This window comes from Myotis nattereri (assembly GCF_964212035.1).
Source record: "Myotis nattereri genome assembly, chromosome: 2".
In the NCBI taxonomy this organism is placed as follows: domain Eukaryota; kingdom Metazoa; phylum Chordata; class Mammalia; order Chiroptera; family Vespertilionidae; genus Myotis; species Myotis nattereri.
The window spans coordinates 116,111,708-116,139,006 of NC_138076.1; the positions used below are offsets into that span (position 1 = coordinate 116,111,708).

At 41.4% G+C, this 27,299-nt stretch overlaps 1 protein-coding gene across 1 annotated transcript in view; it reads left to right on the top strand.

The window, feature by feature from the left end:
- The window catches only part of FLT3 (fms related receptor tyrosine kinase 3), an 82,279-nt gene that overhangs the window by 17,378 nt on the left and 37,602 nt on the right, over positions 1-27,299 (top strand). The window contains exons 2-6 of the mRNA XM_081083621.1: positions 5,159-5,280; positions 11,981-12,183; positions 14,919-15,034; positions 22,422-22,551; positions 25,052-25,179. Coding sequence (XP_080939747.1) covers positions 5,159-5,280; positions 11,981-12,183; positions 14,919-15,034; positions 22,422-22,551; positions 25,052-25,179 — 699 coding nt within the window. The remainder of the gene's footprint in view (positions 1-5,158; positions 5,281-11,980; positions 12,184-14,918; positions 15,035-22,421; positions 22,552-25,051; positions 25,180-27,299) is intronic.

The following is a 27,299-nucleotide window of genomic DNA, read 5'->3' on the forward strand; positions in this document are numbered from 1 at the left end:
GCTATGAACTTCCCTCTCAGGACTGCTTTTACTGTGTCCCATAGATTTTGGGTTGTTGTATTTTCATTGTCATTTGTTGCCATGATGCTTTTTATTTCTTCTTTGATCTCTTTAACCCAATCATTGTTTAATAGCATGCTATTTAGCCTCCAAGTGCTTGATTTTTTTCCCCATTGTTTTTCTTGCAGTTGATTTCTAGTTTTATGCCATTGTGACCTGAGAAGATGCTTGATATGATTTCTCTCTTCTTGAATTTGAAGAGACTTTGCCTGTGTCCCAATATGTGGTCTGTCTTTGAAAATGACACCTGTGCACTTGAAAAGAATGTATATTCTGTGTCTTTGGGGTGAAATGTTCTGAAAGTATCAATTAATTCCATCTGATCTAGTGAGCCATTTAGGATTGATGTTTCTTTGCTGATTTTTTGTTTAGAGGATTTGTTCAGTGGTGTTAGTGGGGTATTACAGTTCCCTACCATGACTATATTGCTGTCAATTTCTCCCTTGATATCCTACAGAAGTTTTTTTTTTATGCATTTGGGTACTCCTGTATTGGGTGCATATATGTTTACCAGAGTTATATCTTCTTGTTGAATTGCCCCTTTTAGTATTATGAAGTGGCCTTCCTTATCTCTTGTTATGGCCTTCACTTTGAGGTCTAAGTTGTTAGATATAAGTATTGCTACCCCAGCTGTTTTTTTTCATTTCCATTTACCTGAAAAACCTTTTTCCATCCCTTCACCATCAGTCTGTGTGAATCCTTTGTTCTGAGGTGGGTCTCCTGTAGATAGCAGATATATGGGTCATGTTTTCTTATCCACTCAGCTACCTTATGTCTTTTTATTGAGGCATTTAATCCATTTACATGTAAAGTTATTATTGATAGGTACTTGTTTGTCACCATTTTTATCCTTTATGCCTTTCTTTTTCTTCCCTTCCTATTTCTTTTTCTTATTTTTTAAATAAATCTTTATTGTTCAGATTATTATAGTTGTTCCTCTTTTTCCCCCCATAGCTCCCCTCTACCCGGTACCCACCCCACGCCCTGCCCTTACCCCCCCACTGTCCTCATCCATAGGTGTATGATTTTTGTCCAGTCTCTTCCTGCACCTGCCTCACCCCATTCCCCCCGAGAATTGTCAGTCCACTCCCTTTCTATGCCCCTGATTCTATTTTCTTCACCAGTTTGTATTCTCTTTTCCTTTTGCTTTTCCAGTTGGGTGTTTTTTGCTTCTTCGTATTTCAAATCTTTGACTTGATTCTTGGGATCCTCTAGTCCGCTGTTGGATCTCTGTATATTATTCTTTATTTCAGTCAGTGTATGCTTAATTTCTAATTGGTCCTTTTTCATATCCTTGACGGCCTCACTATAGTTCTCAGAGGTTTCTAGAAGATTCTTGAGTAACCTTATTACCGTGGTTTTGAACTCTATATCCAGTAGTTTGCTTTCCTCCATTTCTTTCATTTGTGACCTGTTTCTTTGTCTCCGCATTTTGGCTGCTTCCCTGTGTTGATAGAGTGGCTTTGTTTGGTAGGTGTCCTATAGGGCCCAGTGGCTCAGCCTCCCTAATTACCTGAGGTGGACACTCTTGGTGCACCCCTTTGTGGGCTGTGTGCACAGTCTTGTTGTAGGTAAGCCATGATTGCTGTTGGTATCACTGAGTGGAATGGACCTCAGGGAAGAAAACTTCCCTGATATAGGGAAGAAATCTTTTTAAAAAGATTCCCAGGTGATTCTAATGTGCAGCCAAGGTTGAGAACCACTGCTCTGGGTGATATCTGACTTTTCCATCCACAGATTGACTCACCAGCTGTGTTTAATTTGCCAATTCTGGGTGGGTGTTATTCGATTCAGCTGTTCCTTCTATCTGCTCTGTGAGAAGGTGCAGGGTTTTTTCTCCCCCTGGACAGACCCTTTAGGTGCCCATGGTCGAGAAGGCTGTAGTCCTGGTGTTCTTGGGTTTGCAGCTGAGGCAGCTGGTCTCTGGGCATGTGGTTGTAGGGTCCTGGGAGGTATCTGAGGTCTCCCCGGTTGAAGGTAAGGCTAGGCTTCCCCTTCAAGATGGCACGGTCTCTGCGGCAGAGCCGGCTGCTCCAGGAGAGATTTCAGTAGCAGTAGAGGCTGCCCGGCCAGGGGAGCCTGTCAGCCAGTCCTCAGCAGGCCTTCACGCTCTCCATGATAAGCCTTCTGGCATTTACTGCATGCCTCCACAGAAATCAACCTTCCATTGTGTTCTTTATTGAAGCTATGTCATTCTTCATTTCCTCTTGATTCCTTATCATGTTGGTCAAATTCTCATTCAGCTCCTTATAATTCTCATTGATTTGTATGCATTTGTCATCCAGACATTTGAGCATCCTTATAACTATTACTCTGAATTCTTTCTCTGACAAATTATTTGCCTTCATTTCATTTAATTCCTTTTCTGGTGATTCCTATTTTTCTTTCCTTTGGGAATTGTTTCTTTGTCTCCCCACTTTTCTGTAATGTTTTAATTATTTCTATGTCTTAGATCCAACTGCTTTGTTACCCAGGTTCTTTTGGGGGTTTGCCTATGTAGTTGGTGATTTTTGGGACCCAGTGGTATAGTCTCTCAGATCTCCTGAGCTTGGTGTTCTAGTGGAGCCCACTACTTGAGTTATTTGGGTTCTCCTGATGTAGTTGGGTCTTGAATGTTAGTTTCTCATTTGTGGTTGAAGTCTGATCATAGGCTGTCTGACAATGTGACTCACCCCCGGCCTTGTCGTGCAAGCTGTTGTAGATGTGCTTGTGGTTCCAGCTCTTGTGGAAAGGGTTGCCTGAGGTCTCACTGGAGTGCGCTCACTGTGAGATCCTGGAGTTCATAGCCTGGGAGAAAGTGGTCTCAGGGCCTGAGGCTCAGGTAGTGCGACTCTGGCTAGTGTTGGGTGACTTTTGCTGGGGTAGTATCACTCTGCAAATCACTGTGAAGGTCCTGGAGCCCATGACAGTAGGAGTCAGCTATCCTGTAGTCTGCGGATGAGGCAGTGGGTTTCTGGCCAGGGTGATTTCACTCTGCCAATCATGAGGGGGTCCAGGAGCCAACAGCTGGGGATGCAAGAATCTCAGAGTCTGTGGCTAAAATAGCGTGACCTTGCCCGGATATGTGAGCCCTTAGTAGCTCACTGCATTGTCTAGACGCCAGCCACCAGGGAGTGGGAAGTCGTAGTTTCTGTTGGGGGAGTTGTGTGCCCTTGGTTGTAGAGGCACACGCCCACTGGCGGCTCACAGAGTCCCAGGAGCTGCCTGCTGGGGAGGTGGGCTCGCGGGGCCATGCACCGAAGCTGCGCAACTGCGGTGTCCAGAAGCTGGCTGCCGGGGAGTGGGGAGTTGTGGTTTCTGCTGAGGGAACCATGAGCCCTTGGAGGTGGACGTCCTGGGGTCTGCAGGTCTGCGGGCGAGGCTGTATGACTGGCTGGAGTGGCTTCAGGGTCCCGGGCAGTGTCGAAGGCCAGTCTTGGTGGAGGCAAGGCTGGGTTCCTTGTGGAGGCCACTCTCCCCTTCAAGATGGCGTGGGCTCCATGCCAAGCCCTGCAGCCCGGGGAGTGCCCGCAGCAGTGGCAGGGGCTCCTCATCCAGGAGAGCCTGGTCTGCCAGCCCCTGACACTCCCGCAGGATCTAACTGTCCCTCACTTACACAGGCACACACACACCCTTCCCCCCCCCCCCCCCCAACCTCTGCCTCACTGCTGTCCTCCCAGCCGCCAGCTTGCGAATCTCTTAGTGAAGTATTTTAAAAGACAAGGGGAAATGGTGAAATGTGTAATAAGTAAGGGAATGGCTGGGTCATTTTACTAGTATATCCACTAAAAGAATGCAAATCAATTCTATGTAGCATCCTAAGAAATGCTTATATTGTGTTCAAATTGGTATATAAAATGATTTCTACCTATCAATACAATTAATTGAAGACTATATATATATATATATATATATATATATATATATACAGATGGCAAAAGTTCTAGAGAAATGAAAATGGTTTATTTGTTAGAATATAGGGATTTAGAGTGAATTTTCACTTCTAGTTCCATTAGCATTGGTATAATGTGACTTCTTTAGCAAATAATGAAATAATAAAGACAGAATAAAACAACCCAGTGAATGCGTCTTAATATGTACTTCCCATAGCTGCAATACTGACATTTTAAAGCAGATTACTAGGTATGAAGGTGGCTGAACACATACATTTGCCTCCTGTCTACCAATGGTCCACTAAATGACAGTAAACAAAATTAAGACATAAAGTATAAGGACAAAGATAATAGGGAAGCAGAAAATAAAATTTTGAGAGCTTTAACGCACGTGAAGAAAGCTGAGTCTAAGGTGGGGAGGAGAAAGCTGAGAAGCAACCTGATTTCCACTTTAGGACCCCTGATGTGGGCACCAGCTCCAGTCCCACAATATGAGCAGCAGACAAGAGAGAGTAAAGTCTCTCTGGAGAATCTGACCAGCCCATGGGAAAACCTAAAGATAACCATACAGAGGAAATCAGGCAGCAGGTCAAACCATGTGCACAGAGCTTACACGATCATTTTGTGCTTCATTCTTATATTATATGTGAGCAAACTATCAAGGATTATCACTCATTTGGGAAAAACATCTCAATAATAGGAGAATAGAATGTGAAAGAGAGAGAGAAGGAATCAAAGAAATAATTCAAGAAAACTCCTCCAGAGAAAACTATGAATTTCTAGATTGAAAAGGCTCACTGAGTATCTAACACCATGGATGGAAATAGATGATCAAAAAATCACCTAATTTTGAAAGTCTTAATGCACAAAGAGAAGATTCTACAGCCATCCACATAGAAGAAGAAATGGCTTGTATACCAATAATCACCTCTGTAGTTGCATTAGCCTCATTTCGAATGCTTAATAGTCACATGTAGCTAATGACTACCATATGGAACAGCACAGGGAAGAATATCTCCATCACTGCAGAGCATTCTGGTGAACAGCACTGCTCTAAGTAGCACTGCTCCTGATTTCTAGTAAGACTCACCCTTTATGAAGTTATGTGTCCTGCTGGCCACTTTTCCGTGATGACATTGGTTTTGTAGTTTTGTTGCAAGATGAATATGTGCTTTCTTTTAAAGTTGTGCATGTATCAATATCACTGTTTTTATTTTGTTTTACAGTTGTTTTTTCAGCAATGATATTTGAGGCTATTACAAATCAAGATTTGCCTGTGATCAAGTGTGTTTTAATCCATCATAAGAGCAATGATTCATCATTGGGGATACCTTCATCATATCTCACGGTAAAGTAATATTAATAGTATACGTTTAGCTATATTTTCTATTGAGACCTACCATGGCTATATGGGCCTTTCTTTTTATGTTTTTACGTATATTATGTACTCATATATGGTGCATATGAGCATCTGTACTCATTGCTACCTGGCACTCCACTCCATTAAGAGTCATGTTCTCTTTGAGTTCAGTTTCAAGGAAGAAGTAAGGGAATCTCACTTTCTTCTTAGAGAGCAACCAGACTTCTCTCTCAAGCCTGAGTCCCCAATTTCTAACTACCTTTTGGATATAGATAGATGTTTTCCATTTTCTCACTAATATTTTATCCAGAATTAATTCCAGTTCTATTTCCTCAAACCTGTTCCCATTCTTGTATTAATTGATTTCTGTTTATGGCCCTGTCTTGTTCCCAGGCTTGAAAGCTCAGTGTCACTTTGGAGTACTTACTCTCCTTTGCCTTCACATGTGCTCAGTGCCAAGTCTCATCAATTTCCTTTCTTAACTAGTTCTCATATAATCACTTCAGGTTCTCTAGTCTCACTGTCACTTCCCTAATTCAAGCCCTCATTAACTCCATCAAAATCAACAATAATATCTTATGTCGCTTCTTCCTTCTGCAGTTCATCTCACATGGGCCGTCAGACTATTCTCCCGGAAGCACAGCTCTAGCCTTTACTGCTTGCCTTGAGACCTTCAGTGACCTTAGTTAAGCTGACATGCAAACTGCTCCATAATCTAGCTCTGACTCCTTCAGGTTTCAACCTTGGTTTTCATTACTCTTCTCCGTCTTGCTGTTCATCTGACATAGCCTGGGTATTTACATAAACAAAGGAAGCTTAAACAATAGTGAACTGAGAATATTGGAAGTTTGTGTACAATAAAGAGCAAACCTAAATTAGCCAACTTCATGGACATTTTTTTTTTAATTTTTTTTTTTTAAATATATTTTATTGATTTTTTACAGAGAGGAAGGGAGAGAGATAGAGAGTTAGAAACATCGATGAGAGAGAAACATCGATCAGCTGCCTCCTGCACACCTCCTACTGGGGATGTGCCCGCAACCCAGGTACATGCCCTTGACCGGAATCGAACCTGGGACCTTTCAGTCCGCAAGCCGACGCTCTATCCACTGAGCCAAACCGGTTTCAGCCTTCATGGACATTTTTAGTTAGGATTTATACCAATATATAGTCACTATTTTCTTTTGCATAGGTATAACACATAAACACATGACATGATAACCTATGTGTCCCCCCCAAATCAAAGATATTAGAAATATTCTCAAATCTTAAAATCAGTATGAAATAAGTTTTAATGACAACATTCTACATGAATGATAACACCTAACTTAATGCATAATTTTTTAATGCCAGAAGCATGTTTGGTTTGAATTTGTTAATCGCTATTGGTATAGTAACAAATTGGCTTATTAATAATATATTTGCATACATAGTATTTCAGTGAAGATGAAAAACTAAATATTATTTCTATAATGTTTTGAACTTTTAGTGTCTTTAAATTTTTAAAAATTGATTTTAGAGAAAGAGGAAGGTGGGGAGAGAGAAAGACAGAGAGAAAGAGAGAGAGAAACATTGGTTTGTTGTTCCACTTAATTATGCATTCATTGGTTGATTCTCGTATGTGACCTGACCGGGGATTGAACCCATAACCTTGGCATACTGGGACAATGCTCTAACCCAGTGGTCAAAAAACTGTGGCTCGCGAGCCACATGCGGCTCTTTGGCCCCTTGAGTGTGGCTCTTCCACAAAATACCACGTGCAGGCGCGCACATACAGTGCGATTGAAACTTCGTGGCCCATGGGCAGAAGTCGGTATTTTGTGGAAGAGCCACACTCAAGGGGCCAAAGAGCCGCATGTGGCTCGCGAGCCGCAGTTTGCAGACCACTGCTCTAACCAACTGAGCTACCCAGGCAGGGCTTAGTGTCTTTTCAACATAAGAAAATAATTGCACACATTTAAGTGTTTTCTTATAAAACACAATCTTTAAAAAATTGATGATTAGCCCTAACCGGTTTGGCTCAGTGGATAGAGCGTCAGCGTGCAGACTGAAGGGTCCCAGGTTCAATTCCAGTCAAGGGCATGTACCCTGGTTGTGGGCACATCCCCAGTAGGGGGTGTGCAGGAGGCAGCTGATCGATGTTTCTCTCTCATTGATGTTTCTAAGTTTCTATCCCTCTCCCTTCCTCTCTGTAAAAAATCAGTAAAATATATTTTTTTAAAAAATTGATGATTAGTTTTGTTTCCTAGTATTAAGTCCTGCATTATTATTTTTCATGTAGTATAAATTATATTTTTAATTAATATTCATGATTATATTAAGATCCAGTAGTTCTTAAAAAGCATTAAATTAATAACCATAGGACTTCTAATTGTGGCAAAGGTGAGCACTCCTCATCATGCATTTTCATCTCCTTGAAGTTGAAGCTGCTGCGTTTGGGTATTTTCCCACTTCAGTGAGAAGTGGGTTATCAAGGTGTCTGTGGCTTTTTTTTTTAAGTTTTAAAAAAATATATTTTTATTGATTTCAGAGGAGAGAGAGCTAGAAACATCAGTGATGAGAATCATTGATTGGCTGCCTCCTGTACAGCCCACACTGGGGATCAAGCCTGCAACCTGGGCATGTGCCCTAACCAGGAATCAAACCGTGACCTCCTGGTTCATAGGTTGATGCTCAAACACTGAACTACACCAGCCAGGCTAAAAAAGGTTTTGAAAAAGATTTTTAAAATTTCTTCCACAGTTCACAGTTTTCAGATGAGATATCTTTCTGGAAATTTTATACTCAGGGGTGTTTTGAATAACCATGCATTCATTAGTAAAGAAAATTTGTCCATGAAAACCTAATAAATAAGCTTCTACAGCCCTTACCTATATTAACAGTGTATCCTGGACCAAAATAAGATGATTTTACTGTGTCCACAGTCTACTTAATTGTTGTTTAAAATCAGAATATTTTCTTTTTTAAAAAATATATTTTATTGATTTTTTACAGAGAGGAAGGGAGAGAGATAGAGAGTTAGAAACATCGATGAGAGAGAAACATCGATCAGCTGCCTCCTGCACACCTCCTACTGGGGATGTGCCCGCAACCCAGGTACATGCCCTTGACCGGAATCGAACCGGGGACCTTTCAGTCCGCAGGCCGACGCTCTATCCACTGAGCCAAACCGGTTTCAGCAAAATCAGAATATTTTCATCATTCTTCATTTCTGTTTGAAGATTAAGTTGCTGTGTGCTGGCTTATCCACTGCAAGTTACTATTTTTTCCTTTGTAATTAACATATTTTGGAGGAGATGCAAATATCCCTTTTCTCCTCCAATTCTCGCCTGCTGATTTTAGCTTCCATTAGCGGACTTTGTCTACAACAGTTATTACTGTGATGTTTGCCTAATGGTGATTGTTCCTTTTCCCTCACTCCCTCTACATTTATTAATTGGCATTCTTCTGTGAGGAAGAGCTGTCCCTTCTCTCTGTTTTATTTATTCAATTATTTATCAGTATGGCCTCATCTCATAGACATTTATTTGATTTCTATGGGTTATAACCCAGAACTATCATTTTTATTTTGTTGTACAAATGGTTCCAGCATTGGGAGCTACTTCACATTGGCTTCTGTGTCCCTTCAACATGTCCCTGTCTTTTTTCAAACACTTACTTTTTGGTATTATAATGTAGTTCACGCTCATCTTGTATTTTTCTCACCTCAGCCCTGGAATTAATCACTTCTCCAATGCGCACTGATTTCTTGGAGAATAGTATTTAGAAACCAAGATCCGAGAGCTGGATGTGCTCATTGCTACTGGATGTCATTGCTTCTAGGCCCTCTCAGCAGGCAAAGCTATGAAATGTATGCATGTATATTAACCACCCCCCCTCAAAACACACACACACACACACACACACACACACACACACACACACTATATTTATTGCTCTCTATCATCTCTGCATCTGTCTGTCATCTATCTATCTATCTATCTATCTATCTATCTATCTACCTACCTACCTATCTATTTATCTATCTATCTATCATCTCCATCCATCACAGTAAGTTCAATATGATAACTCTGATTTTAATTTGGCACCAAAGATTTCATTCTAACTTTCCCTCTTATTAGTATTTCTCTCTCTGACAGTAAGAAACCTGGCTCTCATTATCTATAACAATTTACTTATGTATTCCATTCTAGCACATACTTAAAGTAGTTTCAGAATTGTTAGCCCACATCCCAGTGAGAAATAGGACAAAAAAGTAGAATGCTGTTGTTGTGTTATAATTATTTTTGTCTTTAACCTTATTGTATCCAAAGTATTATTTTTCTGAAACCTTTACTTTCCTACCACCTTCACTATGGTTATGTTATTATTAGACATTAAGTTCATTTGGTTTGCATTCCATTTTGAGTTTCTCCCATATCCCAGTTGGTTTTAATTATTTATTTTTGAGTATATGAAACATGATATGGTCCTAAAAGCCAAAGCAATATAAAAAGGTATACTCAGTCCTGGCTAGGTAGCTTGGTGGTTAGAGCATCGTCCCAATACACCAAGGTTGTGGGTTCAATCCCCAGTTAGGGTACATATAAGAAATACCAATGAATGCATAATAAGTGGAACAACAAATCAATGTTTCTCTCTTTCTCTCTCTCTGTCTCTCTGTCTCTCTCTCTCTCTCCCTCCCCTTTCCTCTCTCTCTAAAGTCAATCAATAAAATTTTTTTTAAAAGTATTCTCAGAGAGGTATCACTTCCTTCTCATCAATATTACCAAGTTTCCATCCTTTTCCTACTTACCTCCTGAACTTAACCAATTCATTTAGATTTTGGATACTATTCCTATATTTCTTGTGTATAAATGAGCAGATACATGTGCATTTTCTTTTTTGTTGTTGTTGTTAATCCTCACCTAAGGATATTTTTCCATTGATTTTTAGAGAGAGTGGAAAGGGGCGGGGGGAGAGACAAAGAGAGAAATATCAATATGAGAGAGATGCATCAATTGGTTGCCTCCTGCATGCATTCTGACCAGGGCTGAGGATCAAGCCTGCAACCAAGGTACATGCCCTTGACCAGAATTGAATCTGGGACCCTTTAGTCTGTGGGCTAATGCTCTATCCACTGAGCAAAAATATAGTTGTTGTTGTTAATATATATGTTGCTGTTGTTGTTAATCCTCACCTGAGGATATATTTTTAAAAATATATTTTTATTGATTTCTGAGAGGAAGGGAGAGGGAGAGAGAGATAGGAACACCAATGATGAGAGAAACATTGATTGGCTGCCTCCATACCCTACACTGGGCATGGAGCCTGCAACCCAGGCATGAGCCCTGACTGGGAATTGAACTGTTACCTCCTGGTTCATAGGTTGACACTCAACCAGTGAGCCACTCCTGCCAGGCCTATGCCCATCTTTTCAGATCCAACTCCACTGACTCAGTGAGGCATGCCTACCACCCCAGCTTGGAAGTTGCCTGTCCCTCCTCTGAATTTCCAGAGCACTTAAATTTTCCTGTCAAAGTAATTGGTGCCTTTTTATGGGTCACATTTTATTTCAGTTTTACTTACTTCTTAATACTAGACTCAAAACTTAAAGGATAAGATCAGTACCTTTTCTTTCTAGATTCAACGTGCCTGGCAGATGGTCTAGCACTTATCAGATACTGATTAAATGAACTTATCTGATACTAATTGAATAAGTGAACAAATAAAATCAGAAATATGACTTATGGTCAATAACAGAAGAGCTACCTCGCTTCTCACCTTAAGAAGCTTTTGTATGTGTGTTTGCACACATGTGTGTGCACTAACTATATACTACATGTTAGGAGATAGGAGGTGAAGGTTCTTACATTAGAATTTGCTACCACACCCTCCTCTCAATATATTTCCATTTTTTGAAGCAGGGGCCAGGTATGTGGTGGTGGCAGTGAGCCTATGGGGAATATCTGCCCAGAAAATATTTTGGTTTTTAAATTCCCTCTAACACAAATACCAATTTACTATGTAGATTTGTATCTGCATACCAAGTCACAAAAACATTTACCTATATATTACAAATTTTGTGATTATTGTCTGTATATTAATTTGCTAGAGCTGTCATAAGTATCACAGGCTGGGTGACTTAAACAACAGAAATGTATTGTTTCGTAGTTCTGGAGGCTAGAAGTCTGAAATCTAAATGTCAGTGGGTTGGTTCTTTCTGAGGCTGTGAGGGAAGAACTGTTCCAGGCCTCTCTCCCTGGCCTGTAGGTGACCCTCTTCCTGTTAGCATGGCGTTCTCCCTGTATGTATGTCTTCTCCAAATTTCCTCTTCTTATAAGGATACCAATCATTTTGGATTAGAGACCCCCTAATGGCCTCATTTTAACGTGATCACTTCTGTAAAGACTATTGAAAAATAAAGTCACATTCGGAGGTACTGGGGGTTAGGACTTCATTATATAAATTCAGGGGTCAGGGGATGGCACAATTCAACCCATAACAGCTTGTAAAATATTTTAGAAATGCAGTCTAAAGTTATCTACCTTTTCAAAAGAGAATTATAATTAATGTGATTTTTCAGTCAGTGATACGTTCTCAATGGGTGCAGTACATTAACATGTATGTATTTGGAAAATGTTTCAACTAAGAGGCAGCATTACATATACACTTGTAGAAAGTTCACATTGTTTTGTATGTTTCACAGGCAACAGAATCCCCAGAAGACCTTGGCTGTGCCTTGAGGCCTGAGAGTGCAGAGGCTGTCTATGAGGCGGCCAGGGTCGAAGTAGACGCATCTGCATCCATCACACTGCAAGTGCTACTCACAACCCCGGGGAACATTTCCTGTCTCTGGGTCTTTAAACACAGCTCCCTGAATTGCCAGCCACACTTTGATTTACAAAATAGGTAAGGGAGGGAGGTGGATGTGCAACCAGGAGGATATTTGGAGGAATGCTTTTTTTTTTGCTATAAAAATATATTTTGCTTCATTTAGAGTTTATTGTCAATTTCTGTACATGTCCATTGTAACTCTTATCTCCAGTGAAAAAGTGAACTAAAAATCTACTTAGGGCATAGATACATGACATTACATATTTGTCAAAACTCATAGGATGTACAACACAAAAAGTGAAGCCTAATGTAAACTATAAACTTTAGTTAATATAAATATTGGTTCATCAGTTGTAGCAAACTGGGGTTGGGAGGAAGGATGTATGCAGAATTTCTCTTTACTTTCTGCTCAGTTTTTCTGTAAACATAACATTGGCCTAAAAAGTCTGTTATTTTAAAAAATTATAAATAGATATATAAGTATAGTTAGGGCCTAAGAAAGCAGTGAGTAGCTGATAAAATATAAAACACGCTAGAGGCCTGGTGCATGAAATTTGTGCATGGGTAGGGTCCCTAGGCCTGGACAGTGATCAGGGCCAATCGGAGCCTTCCTGCTGCTGGCCAGGGCCTTCCTTTGTTCCACACCACCCCCTGGTTGTTAGTGCATGTCACAGCGAGCACTCGAACTCTGGGTCTCCTGGTCGAACTCCCGAGGGGACACTTTGCATATTAGCCTTTTATACAATATATAGATATAGAAAAGACTATTTGTCTTGTTCCTTAACTGTCTTAAAGATAAAAAGTTAGAAAGTTTTAATTACATTCTAGTTACAGTGTCAAGAAGCTTACTAGTTAAAGTAGTAAGAAGCTTCTTTCTGAGAAATGCTTGGGGAAAGAACATTTGGTTTTATCTGTTTTGTTTTACAGTATAAGCATAATTGAAATGTGATATCCATAAAATATTTTAGTAGGAAATTGATCTGTGTGTGAGGAACACTGGTCTCATGACATGGAAAAATACCTTAGCCAATATTTGTGGATTGACATCCAAGCCTGTACCTAACTCTGTCCTGATTGCTGTCACCTGTTGTCCCTGTCCTCTTGCTGGGACCTGATGGGGTCAGGAAGCGAGGGGTACAGGCCGTTTAAATGCCCGCTTAATAATTCCAAGGCTGCCTTTCTCTCTAATTCTTGGGGGTGTTCTGGAGCCCAAGAGCTGTAGAAGAGGTATTATCTTTCCAGAACAGAAAGACAGCAAATGGCACCCAAAAAACCTAACCGGGGGGGGGGGGGGGGTGTTTCAGGCCACTTGACTGAGGTATGGGAACATCTCTGTGATGGACTTGTACCAAGTATTTCTATTTGTTTCTTTAAGTTCAAGCAGACTCTTATGTAATTTTCAAGACAGTGGCTATAATTCTGAAGTTTGGTTCTAAATCTTGGAACACATTCATTTTCTTTTCCTCTTTTGAGACTGTATTACTCACTTCTGTTTTTCACTTACCTTTATCTTTGGCTTAAACTAAGACACTCTCATATGAAGAATTTTGGCTTCAAGAAATGTTCTGGAAATCTTATTAAAATTTGATGCCACAACAGTTCCCGCTGGATTGAGACCAAAAGACAAGTAAAAGAAGTAGGGTCCTTTTCCCTCCATGAGAGCAGCGTTTTCCGCTTTGGAATAAATAGGCAGCTCTGTTTGTTAGCCAAAGTCATCGATAGGTCTTGTGGATTAGTTTACTTAGCACCAAAACATTAGTTAACCAAAACTTTTTCACAAGTTACATGAGAAGAGGGAATGATTCAGAGAAAGAAGGCCCATCACCAAAATGTCTCCAGAAACCAATCCAATGTATACTAACCCAGTGATTTGCTGTCTATGTGGGTGCAGCGCAAATACTCCTGAACTCTGCTGCTTGGAGCTCTGAGCATTGGATGGCCTGGGGGTCTTGTTAAAATTCGGATTCTGGTTCAAGAGGTCTAGGTGGTGCCTGAGATTCTGCACCTCCATCAACTCCCAGCTGATGCAAACACTGTCAGGGAAAGACCACACTTTGAGTAGTAAAGATCTAAATGTCAGGAAGTGTACATTTAAAGCCAACATGACTCAACAAACTGCTAGAGAATATTTTAAGCTTTAATGAGAATGGGTATCACCAAACACACACCAAAACTGTTTCTTTAAAGAGAATGCCCCTAGCCAAATTTATCTTTATTGAATATCTGAAAAGTTAAAAATGCAAACATTGAGACATCTTCTTTACATCTATGTGATATGTCAGTGTCCTTATTACTTCATAGGAAAATGCCTTGTGTCAGATTTTGCTTGAATTCTCTCGTTCAGAGAGGCACAAAAAGATTTACTTATTTTTAATCTCAGTATATCTTGCTTGTACAGTGAGCTGGTTCTGGAAATGGGAATTGAGGCTGGCAGCCAGGTGACTGGGCCAATATGACTGTGGGAATTGTTTGGTCAAAGGGAATGGTACCCTGTTGCCGACGGGAGCACACCACTCCACCTGTGTGTTTGGGATGGAAGGTCTTGTGTGTTTGGGGGTTGGGAAGCATGCAGGGAATGTGTTGGAAAGGAGTTCCTTCACTTGAGAGTGAGAGACTGGTTAAAAGTCAAGGTTAAACTAACAAGTGCTGGGCACGTGACAGAAGCTGTGCTCTCCATAGAGCAGCCGTTGGTGCCGCAGTCACAGACGGAATATGGAAGACACCGAAGCACCTTCTGACTCAGTATGAAATTTTATGTTTTTAGTTTCACACGTTTTTCAAAATAACTAGTTCTCTTTCTTCTTTTTCAGAGGAGTTGTTTCCATGTTCATTTTGAAAATGACAGAAACCCAAGCTGGAGAATACCTACTTTTTATTCAAAGTGAAGCGACCAATTACACGGTATTGTTCACAGTGAGTATAAGAAGTAAGTGCCGCTTGCTACAAGGTCCTCACAGTAGGCCATGCCCTTGTTGAGAACCCAGGATCTTTCCCAGCTGCTCCGCACACAACATACCGGTTTCCTTCAACATGGAGTGGAATTGATTAAATTCACTTCAACCATCCATACAGCAGGTTGAGACTCTCTGACATGACCTGGGGACTATCAGAATTAGCGCTCTGGGCCAGCACTGGTTTGGCTCAGTGGATAGAGCATCGGCCTGCGGACTGAAAGGTCCCAGGTTCGATTCCGGTTCAAGGGCATGTACCTTGGTTGCGGTCGCATCCCCAGTAGGAGATGTGCAGGAGGCAGCTGATCGATGTTTCTCTCTCATCGGTGTTTCTGGCTCTCTGTCCCTCTCCTTTCCTCTCTGTAAAAAATCAATAAAATATATTTTAAAAAAAAAGAATTAGCGCTCTGAAAAATCCAGGTAGCCTCAATTGAGGTCTCCCATTTTTTTCAGTGACAGATAGCTGACATGAAGAAATGGAAAACATTTTAGTCTTGGATTCAGAAGACCTGGATTCTTATTCTGGATCTGATATTACCACCTCTGGCAGGTCGCTTAATCACTCTGAGCCTCAATTTCTCTATCTGTAAAAAAGAGATAAAAACACAGACCTCCTGGATTGTAAAATCTTAGCCCTATTCATGGTCTCTGAGGCTATGAAAATGTCTGTGTCTGCTCTTTCCAATATGGTAGCCACCAGCCACGTGTGGCTGTTAAACACTTGAAATGTGACCAGTGTGACTGAGGAACCAAAGTTGTCATTTTAGTTCATTTTAATAACTTAAAAATTGAGTTTACATTGCCACATATAGCTAGTGGCTACTGTGGTTATACAAATGCCAGGTCACTATGCAAACTGTAGGGAACAGCCATATGTTCTTAGCCAGGGAGACGAGACAGCTGTGTGGTTGGCAGGATCATCCGGCATGTGTCTTCTGGATTCTTATTTCCTCACTTGTGCACGGGCTTAGGGACTGCACAGGTTCACACTGTGTGCACTGAGCACTTTACCTCCCATGTCAGACTAGACCAGAGGTAGGGCATTCACATAGGTCCTACTGCCCTAGGGGCCAGGGCAGGCCTCCAAAACTCTGGGTTTGTGCCATGTAAGTTAGGTCCCTGGCTCCACACGATAGGATTTGCTAGGCTCCCTTCTTCCTTGTCAGTGACTGTGGTGTGTGTGAGTCCGCCCACAGAGACGCCCTGGCCAAGGACTGCCCTTGCTGAGGGTGTTCTCCATCCCCACAGCAACCCCGCCTGCATGTAGGTGAGAAAACGGGCACACCAAGAGGTGTGGTAAAGGGCGCAGGTAGAGTTGAGTTTAGCCAGGTCTGCACTTCCTGCACCACACTGCACAGGGGCTTGCAGTCAGAGTTGCTAATAGAAAAAAACGCTGTGGCCATGTAGGTTCCCAGAAGTGTCATTTTCCTGGGGTGGGGTGGTGTGTCATGTTCTAAAATCAGCTTGTAAGGCAAAAATTAGGTAAGATCAAAATTTGTTCTGAAAAACTGTTTTATTACTCTGAAAGTTATTGAATCAGACCTTAGAATCTCAAAAGACAAGAGCTGCGCTTCTTTGCTCTTTGATTTTGGTCCTGTTCTCTGTCCTCTCCCCCACCCCGACTCCCCTCTGTGGGACAATAAGTCTGTGTGCTTCAGGTTGGAAGAGATTAATAGATTTCTTCCCTTTTTTTGTTTCTTTTGTTTTGTTATTCTCACCTGAGGATATTTTTCCCATTGATTTTCCAAGAGAGTGGAAGGGATGGGGAGAGACAGAGAAATAAACATCGATGTGAGAGAGACACATCTATTGATTGCCTCCTGTTGAGGGCCAGGAATCGAACCCTCAACCCTTTAGTCCTCAGCCTGAGGCTCTACCCACTGAGCTAAACTGGCTAGGATGTCCATTGATTTTTAGAGAGAGTGGAAGGGAGTGAGGAGAGAGAGAGAGAGAGAGAGAGAGAGAGAGAGAGAGAGAGAGAGGAGAGAGAGAGAGAGAGAGAGAGATTGGTTGATTGGTTGTCTTCTTCACCTGCTCTGACTGGGACAGGGGGCAGGGGATCGAACCTGCAAGCCAGGTATGTGCCTTTGACTGGGAATGGAACCCTACCCTTCGGTGAGCAGGCCAATACTCTGTCCACTGAAACACACTGGCCAAGACAGGGATTTCTTGCTTGTTCTCGTTCTCTCTCTCTCTCTCTCTCTCTCTCTCTCTCTCTCTCTCTCTCTTCCCAAGTGTTAATATTTGAATTTTTTTAAGGTAAGTGGGCATCTGCTGTGTCTATTATATTTAAAATACCTCCTTTCCACTTATGATTTACAACGTAAAAATTTTTTAACAACAATCATTCAAGTAAATTGAAACTTGTTTTTAGCAGGTGAAGTTTAAAAAGTCAGGTGGGGGAGACTTGGCAACAGTCAATGTGAAAAAGAGAAACCGTTTAGTGAACCACAGGCTCTGTGTTCACCGGCAGTGTGGCATGGCTCCTAAAAAAGGGAATCTGGACCTTGGCCGTGTTCATGAAAATATGATGTCTAGGTTAAGGAAATCAGTAGATCTCCATTTGTTTTCAGATGAATATTGACAAAACAGGACAATCAGCATGGTGATGAATTTGGAATTCCTTAAGTGAGGAACAGTAGAAGGAGTTGAGAATGGTTAGCATAGAGAAGGGAATATTTTGAGGAGAGGAGAAGATTGAGGGCAGTGTGATGTACAGGAAATTCTTCTGGCATCTGAGTCAGGAAACCTGGTCTAACTAGTTAGAGTAATTATCTCCCTTAACCTGTGTTTCTGATTTTTTTTTCTTTTAGTAGCAAATATTTTCATTTTTCAATTACAGTTGACAATATAACATAACTAGAGGCCCGGTGCATGAAATTGGTGCACAGGAGTGGGGGAAGGGGGTCGTCTCTCAGCCCGGCCTGCACCCTCTCCACTCCGGAACCCCTTGGGGGATGTCCAACTGCCTCTTTCAATCATGGACCGCTGGCTCCTAACCACTTGCCTGCCTGCCTGCCTAATTGCCCCTATCCCCTCTGCCTGTCTGCTTGATCTCCCCTAACCACCTCCACCTGCCTAATTGCCCCTAACCACCTCTGCCTGCCTACCTGATCACCCCTAACTGCTCCCCTGCCAGCCTGATCGCCCTAAACTGCCTCTGCCTTGCCCCACACCCGGGACCCAGGATTCCCTCCTCTGGCCAGTTGCAGGCATCTGGGACCCGGGCTTCTCTCCCTCTGGCCAGCTGTAGGCACCCAAGACCTGGGCCAGCTTCTCCCGGGCTGGCTGCAGCCACAGGGGACTCTGGGCAGGTGGCTTCGCCCGGGCTGCAGGCGCTGGTGCCCGGGACCGTGGGGTGGGTGGCTTGTCCCTCTCCTGAGCCACAGGTGCAGGTGCTGGCACCCGGGACTGCGGGGCGGGCGGCTTGTCCCTCTCCAGGGCTGGGCCGCAGGTGCAGGTGCAGCCACTGGCTCCTGGGACCGCAGGGTGTGCGGCTTGTCCCTCTCCTGGCCACAGCCCCAGCCGCTGGTGCCTGTGACCACGGGGTGGGTGGCTTGTCCCTCTCTTGGGCCGCAGCCTGGTTGGTCCCCATTCCTCTCTCACGAGCTCATGTGTGCCTGGTTGGTCCCCATTCCTCTCTCACGAGCTCATTTGTGCCTGGTTGGTCCCCATTCCTCTCTCACGAGCTCATTTGTGCCTGGTTGGTCCCCATTCCTCTCTCACGAGCTCATTTGTGCCTGGTTGGTCCCCATTCCTCTCTCACGAGCTCATTTGTGCCTGGCTGGTCCCCATTCCTCTCTCACGAGCTCATTTGTGCCTGGTTGGTCCCCATTCCTCTCTCACGAGCTCATTTGTGCCTGGTTGGTCCCCATTCCTCTCTCACGAGCTCATTTGTGCCTGGTTGGTCCCCATTCCTCTCTCACGAGCTCATTTGTGCCTGACTGGTCCCCATTCCTCTCTCCCCAGTGTTGAGTGTCTGAGCCGTGACGGCATGAAGGCATGATGACCATTTGCATATTAGCTCTTTATTATATAGGATATTAGTTTTGGGTATGAAGCACAGTGGTTAGACATTTATATAACTTATGAAGTGTTTGGTTTATATTTTAAATATATGAAAGATTTTCATGTGGAAGCAAAGCTACACTTTAAAAGAAAATTGCTCTAGAGGGTAGAATTAGGACCAATGGTCAGAAATTGCAAGAAGAGAATGTAAAAACCACCAGAAAATGGAATATTTGCAACTCACAAATCAACAAAGGGTTAATAGTCATATAGCTGGAGAGCTCCTATAAATCAGTAAGAAAAAACACACAGAAAAATGAACAAGAGACATAAGTGGTCATTTCTTTTTCAGAACATGAAAACTAAATGGTCAATAAATATGTTAAGTTAATAATTGAAAAATGCAAATACCACAACAAGATATCATTTTACACCCACTAAATGGTTGAAAATTCAGAAGTCTCGGTGAGTATGTAGAGCATAGGCAGTCTCATATCCTGCTGTGTAAGTGGGAATTAGTACATATAACCACTTTGGAAAACAGATTGTCATTATGTGTAAAACTGAATGTGCTCATACCATATAAACCAGCAGTTCTACTCCTGGGTATATTACTAAAGAAAGTTACCCACTGCCTCAGTAGGAATGCACAGAGTATTCATAGCACCATTGTTGATAATACAAAAACCTGGAAAACACTCACTGTCTACTGCAAGGAAATTGAGTCATAGATTGTGGTATATCACCAAGGAACACTGTGTAGTAGTGAAAAAAAAAAGATGAAGTATAGCTACATGCAGAACCATGGATGAACTAAAAATATGAGATTGGATCAAAAAATGAAGTTGTGTGAGACTACATATTGAATGATATCTTCTGTTGAAGTTCAAAAACAGTGCAAAGAAACTAACACATTGTTTAGGGCAGGGGTCCTCAAACATTTAAACAGGGGGCCAGTTCACTGTCCCTCAGATCGCTGGAGGGCCGGACTATAGTTTAAAAAAAACTATGAACAAATTCCTATGCACACTGCACATATCTTATTTTGAAGTAAAAAAACAAAACGGGAACAAATACAATATTTGTATTTGCATGTGGCCCGCGGGCCATAGTTTGAGGACCCCTGGTTTAGGGCTACATGTCTAAGTGATGAGAACATTTTTTATTTAATTTTATTATTATTATTAGTGTTAGTATTATTACTATTTTAAATCTTTACCCAAGGATATGTTTCTATCTGTTTGTTTGTTTATTTATTTACTTATTTATTTATTTGAGAGAGATGTGAGAGATTAATGTGAGAAACATTGATTGGTTGCCTCTAATAGGTTCCTGGATTGGGGATCAAAGCTGCAACCTAGGTATGTGCCTTGCCCTTGAATCGAATCTGCAATGTTTTGGTGCAAGGGACAGTGCTCCAACTAACTAAGCCACCCAGCCAGGGCAGTGACAACATTTTTAAAATCACTGGAATGATAAACACAAAATTCAGTATAAAGGTTACCTAGGGTCCAGAGATAGGGAGAAGCACAAAAGTACATTCAAAGGTGTTTATTAATATTCCGGTTATTAAGCGAGTATGAGTCTATGGGCATTAGTTTTTATTATGCTCCAGAATTTATAGTTCATAGTAGAGGCCCGGTGCATGAAATTCGTGCACCGGCGGGTAGGGGAGAGTTGTCTGTCAGCCCGGCCTGTACCCTCTCCAATCTGGGACCCCTTGGAGGATATCTAACTGCCTCTTGCAATCTGGGACCGCTGGCACCTAACCGCTCGCTTGCCTACCTGCCTGATCGCCCCTAACCACCTCTGCCTTGCCCTGCACCCAGGACCCAGGATTCCTTCCTCCAGCTGGTTGCAGGCACCTGGGACCCGGGCTTCCCTCCTCTGGCCGGCCGCAGCACCCAGGACCTGGGCCAGCTTTGCCCAGGCCAGCCGCAGCCGCAAGGGACTGTGGGCAGGCCGCTTCGCCCAGGCCGAAGCTGCAGATGCCCGGGACCGTGGGGCGGGCGGCTTATCCCTTTCCTGGGCTGCAGGTGCAGCCGCAGCCGCTGGTGCCTGAGACTGCGGGGGGGGCGGCTTGTCCCTCTCCCGGGCTGCAGCCTGGCTGGTCCCCATTCCTCTCTCATGAGCTCATTTGTGCCTGGCTGGTTCCCATTCCTCTCTCACGAGCTTATTTGTGCCTGGCTGGTCCCCATTCCTCTCTCCCCAGCGTTGAGTGTCTGAGCCCTTATGGCGTGAAGGCATGATGACATTTGCATATTAGCTCTTTATTATATAGGATATCCTTTTGTGTGTATATATGTAAACACATACACATATATGTATTATATAGTAATATATATCTTATGTAATACTTTAAGATAAATTTATTATAAGATGGGAGATTAGAATTTAGCATAGGGAAATTTTCTTTTTAAAAAAGGTTTGTTGAAAAATGGAAGGATCTGCTCAGGGAAGTAGTGAACTCCTGTCCATAGAGAGGTCCAAGCAGAAGTGGAAAGTAAGTTTATATATTAGGCATTGTGGGAGTGGCACATGGGGGAGGGAGAGGTGTGATGGTCCAGTGTAAGCAGCAGGCTAAACTGAACCTCTCAATTCTGTTCCAGTTCTTTTTAAAAGCTTTATTTTTTAAATTACAGTTGACATTCACTATTATTCAGTTCCAGTCCTACCTCTGTCTTATTATATATACTTCTGCATTCTAAATTTGTGTATTTCTGCCTACATAAAATTATGGGAAGAAAGTTGGGTCTTAAACTATATAAGAATGGGTTTTAAACTTCGATATTTCCAGTTTTCTTTCTTCTATCTGTATCAATATTTGTATTTTCACATGGCCTCACTCCACTCATCTTTATTTGTCTGTGGACTTGTGAAACACCCAAGAAAACTGGCTAAGAGCATAAATGCTAAAGTTGGTGTTTCTACTAGAGTTGAATTTAATATGTTGGTAATATATATATATATATACATACATATATTTGGACTGGAGCAGATGACACTGCTATGTTATAAAATACTAGCCTTTTAAAAAAATATATGTTTTTATTGATATTTTTTTTTTAGAAAGAGAGAGAAAGGGAGAGGGATAAAAGACAGAAACATCGATGGTAGAGAAACATTGATCTGCTGCCTCCTTCATGCTCCCTACTGGGGATCGAGCCTGCAACCTGGGCATATGCCCTGACCAGAAATTGAACCAGCAACTTCTTGGTGCATGGGCAATGATCAATCCACTGAACCACACTGGCCATGCAATATTAGCCTTTCTTAATGATACAGAATTTTTTTGAGGGGACTGCTAATACAATTTTTAAAATGTTAAAATAATAATAATTTGTGATGCTTTAGATACACTGCTTTACACATTAAGGAGACCATACTTTAGAAAAATGGAAAATGAGGACGCCCTGGTCTGCATATCTGAGAGCATTCCAGAACCAACTGTGGAATGGGTGTTTCGTGATTCACAGAGTGAAAGGTACGATGTGCATATAGAGGTAACTGTGATGATTCCTATACTTATTTGGTCTTTTTCTAACACAGTTGATGTGCTACTGGGTGTACAGTTGAACTTGACACCATGTTAACAGGAAACTTTGGCGTTTGGAATGATTAGCTTGGACTCTAACAGGGGCAAGGGGTCTCTGTTTTAGTAAGGAAGCCTTTCGGAACTCTCCTGTGTTGCCTCACTAAACTGCAGGGTCCTCCCTGGACATGACACAACACGAATAAAAGCCCTTTAAGTTACAGGGTTGTTAGCTCCCTGAGTATCTGGTTGGGGAAAAAGAAAGGTATGGACTGTAGTGCATTGTTTCCTATAAGTAAGAAATTCCCTGGAAATAAATGCTTAATTTGTGGTTATTCTGTTTATTTTGGAAGAGAGCAGTTTAAATTGATTGTTTAAGGACATAGAATCTGGCCTGAGTTCGAACCTTGGCTTGCTTACTAACTGTGTGGCCTTGAGCGCGTTACTTAATCTCCTTTCTCATCAGAAGAATGGGGATGGTAACTGTACTTATCTCATAAGATTGCTATGGTGATTAAATGATTTGCAAATTTTGAAACACAAAGAACTATGCCTGGAGATGGTAAGTACCACATAACTGTTACTTTCGTTTTTTAAATGTGCAATCGCTAAATTTTCACAAAGTAAAAATTTATGCAATTTTAGCTAATTAAAATTTATTTAACAACTTTTGTTGTAAAATGGGACTAAAGCGGAGAAAAAGAAATATTAATGTGATCCCAAATTTTAGATGGGAAAGAAAAAGAGATTACCTGTAGATAGGTATGTAATGTATGCATAGACAACAAGAAAATTAGAAAGCTACACACAAAAATCTGGGTAATTTAAAACTCTTTTCTTTGTTTTTTCCCCCCTAAATTTTCCAAAATTCCTACAATGAACCCAAACTATTGTTGTCTTATTGTCACTGGAAAGGTCCTGGGCCCAGAGTGGGTCTGCCTAGGCTGGCAGTGGTGTGTGGGTTCGTGACTTTGTACAGGAAAGATTTTACAACACGAGTCCCGGTGATTTTGAGGTACGTTTATTAAAGCTGGGACAGTGAAACAATAAAGGGCTTAGGATAGAAGAGGCAACAGGAGAGAAACAGACGCAGCTGCTTTGGCCTCTAGCAATGTTACAGGAAAGAAGTGAGTCAAGGCGGGGCTGCTGCTAGCTCACTGGGAAGTCTGAGGAAAGGGGGTCTTAGGGACAGGGTCAGGGGGTTAGCTCGGGACACCTGCTGCTGCCCATTGCTCCCGTGGTTGCAAGTTTCATGGGGACCCTTGGAGTTTAGGAGAAAGGCAGCAAAAGTATACAACCGAGAAATGGAGGGGCATGGGCATACTCCAATGAGAGCACACACAGGCTTCCTTTATCTTGAGGGTTTTTATATGTTTTCTAAAGGCAGAAAATTTAGGGGGGGAATCTCAACAGAATATTTATCAGCTCTCCAGGTCTGTCCTTCAGAATGCTGATTCATTGACATGAACGGATAGAGGGGTCTGGGTCATTCTCTGGTCAGTTTCACCTTGAAAGAATGCCATTGAAGAGGGACCTGACGAGGCAGGTGTCCCCCGTCCCCCCCCCCCCCCGCACCCAGTCTGGAATGTGTAAACCATTTGCTCCTAGGCATGCTTGGTTAGGAAAGATAAGACCTTGCAATTTCTTATTTGGCTGTAAATTGCTTGGCCAGTTTGTTTGGCTTTGTTTCTGTTTCTCCATTACACTTGCCAAGGCTTTTTCCTAGCTTTTGCTATCCTGCCTCATTATAATAAGAAAGGAAAAAAGCTCTCATGGGATGATGCATAAACAAAGAAAAAAACACACCTGCCTAAAATGATAAAGAGGAGAAAAGTGACTGTACACAGACTCCAAAAGCATCTCTGCTTTGGGAAAGGTCATGATTAGGTGAGCTCTCCGGAGGACCCAGGAACGTAGGGCCAACGTCCATCCTCCGCTGAGGGAGGAGAGGAAAGGGAGCTCCATCAGATCCCGAGAAGTGGCTGATGTCCCTCAGGAGGGACACCCCGACTCTCCTCTGTTAGCTCTGGGAACTGATGACTCCCTCTCAACTGGTTGTCTCTTCTGTGCTTCAAAGGAAAGCTCTGTTAAGCTGTATTATAAAACTTAATCATGCTTTTCCTTCTTTTCCTCCCCTAACTTCTGTCTTCTTTCTCAATTCTTTTCCTCTCTAAACAACAACAAAGGAGTCACCAAATACAAAACATTTAAAACTGTTCTATTATGTAATTCTCTCTACTGTTCTTCTCATTGTTGAGATAGAGTGTAACTAGTCCCCTATGAACTCGGCTGAAATGACAGATGTGGGTTTTTATCTAATGCTCCCTCTTTGCACTCTTAAATAGACTCTTAATAAAACAGGCTCTGCAACCCGTAACTTCGTTCTTCTCTGAACATTCATTTGTAATTTTAAAATATGTTTAGTCAAATGACATTTATTTTCTAATTATAGCTATAAAGGAGAAAGTCCACCCATTGTTATAAAGGAGCAAAGTGTACTGTATGAGTTATTTGGAGCAGACATAAGGTGCTGTGCAAGAAATGAGCTGGGCAGGGAATGTACCAAGCTGTTCACTATAGGTAAGACCATAATGTTTCAGTGACTATTCCTTAGAAACGATCTGGGACTACTGCGACCGTTTAGGTCAGTGATGGCGAACCTTTTGAGCTCGGCGTGTCAAAATTTTGAAAAACCCTAACTTAACTCTGGTGCCGTGTCACACATAGAAATATTCATAATTTTTTTTTGATATTTGCAACCATAGTAAAAAAAAGATTTATATTTTTGATATTTATTTTATATATTTAAATGCCATTTAACAAAGAGAAATCAACCAAAAAATATGTATAAAATGAACAAAAACAGAAAAACAATGTACATTTAGGAAAAAGTAATAATAAAAACAATGATAATCAAATGGTACAAAAACTAGAAATTAGTGACTTTTTTGGTGCTGAAGTTTGTCTGCTAATTCTTCGATTGCAGGTTCACACTTCGTGCACTTCAAGGCCAAGCAAGCGCCACTAACTTCATCAGTTAGCTGGTTTCTTTTGTTCGTTTTAATACTATTTAATGCTGAGAACAAAGTCTCACAAAAATAAGTTGATGAAAAAATTGTTAGCAAAGCCATCGCTAGATTTTTATGTCGCTAAAAGTGTCACGTACTCTGTTCCAAGCACTCAAAATTTCTTGTTCGTAGTTGCACTCTTCTTCATTATTCAAACGATTTCGTTCCAGATTTTCAAGTTTCGACCTTAAGTCGACAAACACATGAGTCCAAATGCTACCTTGAAAATCTACAAGTTGCATCTCTAAATCATCAATTTGCATCCATTGGAAATCCTTTAATTCCAAAGTACTGTAAACAACTACATCCGGATACTTAATTATTTTAATGGTCTGTTCTAGGCTTCTAAATTGGTCGAATCTTTTGCTGAACTGTTCAAATAACGAGTTTACTATATTCTGGTACATAAGTATGGACTCCATTACACTCGTTGTAGTGGCCTTCTCAAATACTTTTTTTATCCGAGGAAAATACTTATAAGTTTTAGTTTCAATATCTCGCTTGAAAATTTTAAGTTTACTTTCAAAAGATTTGATGTATCCAAACATAACGTCAATACTTTTGCCAAAACCTTGTGATTTTAAGTTCAGTTCATTCATATGAACAGAGAGATCTGTAAAAAACATCAAATTGCTGACCCACTTATGATCATTGATCTGAGGAAAGTGTGCCAGATCCTTCTTCTCAATAAATACCGTAATTTCTTCAAAGCACTCCACAAATCGCTCAGGTACTTTTCCTCGACTCAGCCATCTCACATTATTGAACATCAGTAGTCCACTGTAGGTTGAATCAACTTCCTGTAAAAGTGCAGAAAATTCTCGCTTGTGAAGGGGTCGAGAAGCTATAAAATTCACAATATTTGTTACAACTGACATTAAATCATTCAATTCTGAGAATCCTGATTTGGCACACAACACCTCCTGATAGATAATGCAATGAAAAGGTACAAGTGGATGTCTAATAGCTTCCATAAACAATTTCAGGAATCCCACATTTTTTCCCATCATATTTGGTGCCCCATCTGTCATGACTGACACAATTTTAGAGATATCAATGTTTAGGTCACTGAATGTTTTTATAACAACCTTACATATTTCATTTCCTGATGTACTTATTGGCACTGATTCTAGCTTTATCAACTCTTCTCTCATTGTGAGACCATCAGAATATCTAGCAATAATGGCCAACTGAGCATTTGATGTGACATCAGTAGTTTCATCAAGAGAAATCAAAAAAATTTACAACTATTTAAGTCTTTTTTAAATTGATGTTGTACGTTTTTGTTAAGATCTATTATTCTGTCTTTGATAGTATTTCTGAGTGGTAACTCAGAAATTCTTTTAATAATATCATCTTTATTTTTCATATTGTGAAATAGAGCTGGTGCACATCTTAGAAATGTTGCCTTAATAAATTCTCTGTCACTGAGGGCTTTTCCATGCTGAGCTATGGAGTGAGCAATACAGTAACTTGCTGATGTTAAATTTGTAGAGCATCTTACAAATTTAATGATGGAATTTGATTGACTTTTATAGCGGTGTAGCTGCCTAGAAATGTATTCCTTCCTTTCATCGATATTTTTTATCAAGAGCTGACGATGATTAATTTCAAAATGTCTCTTTACATTCC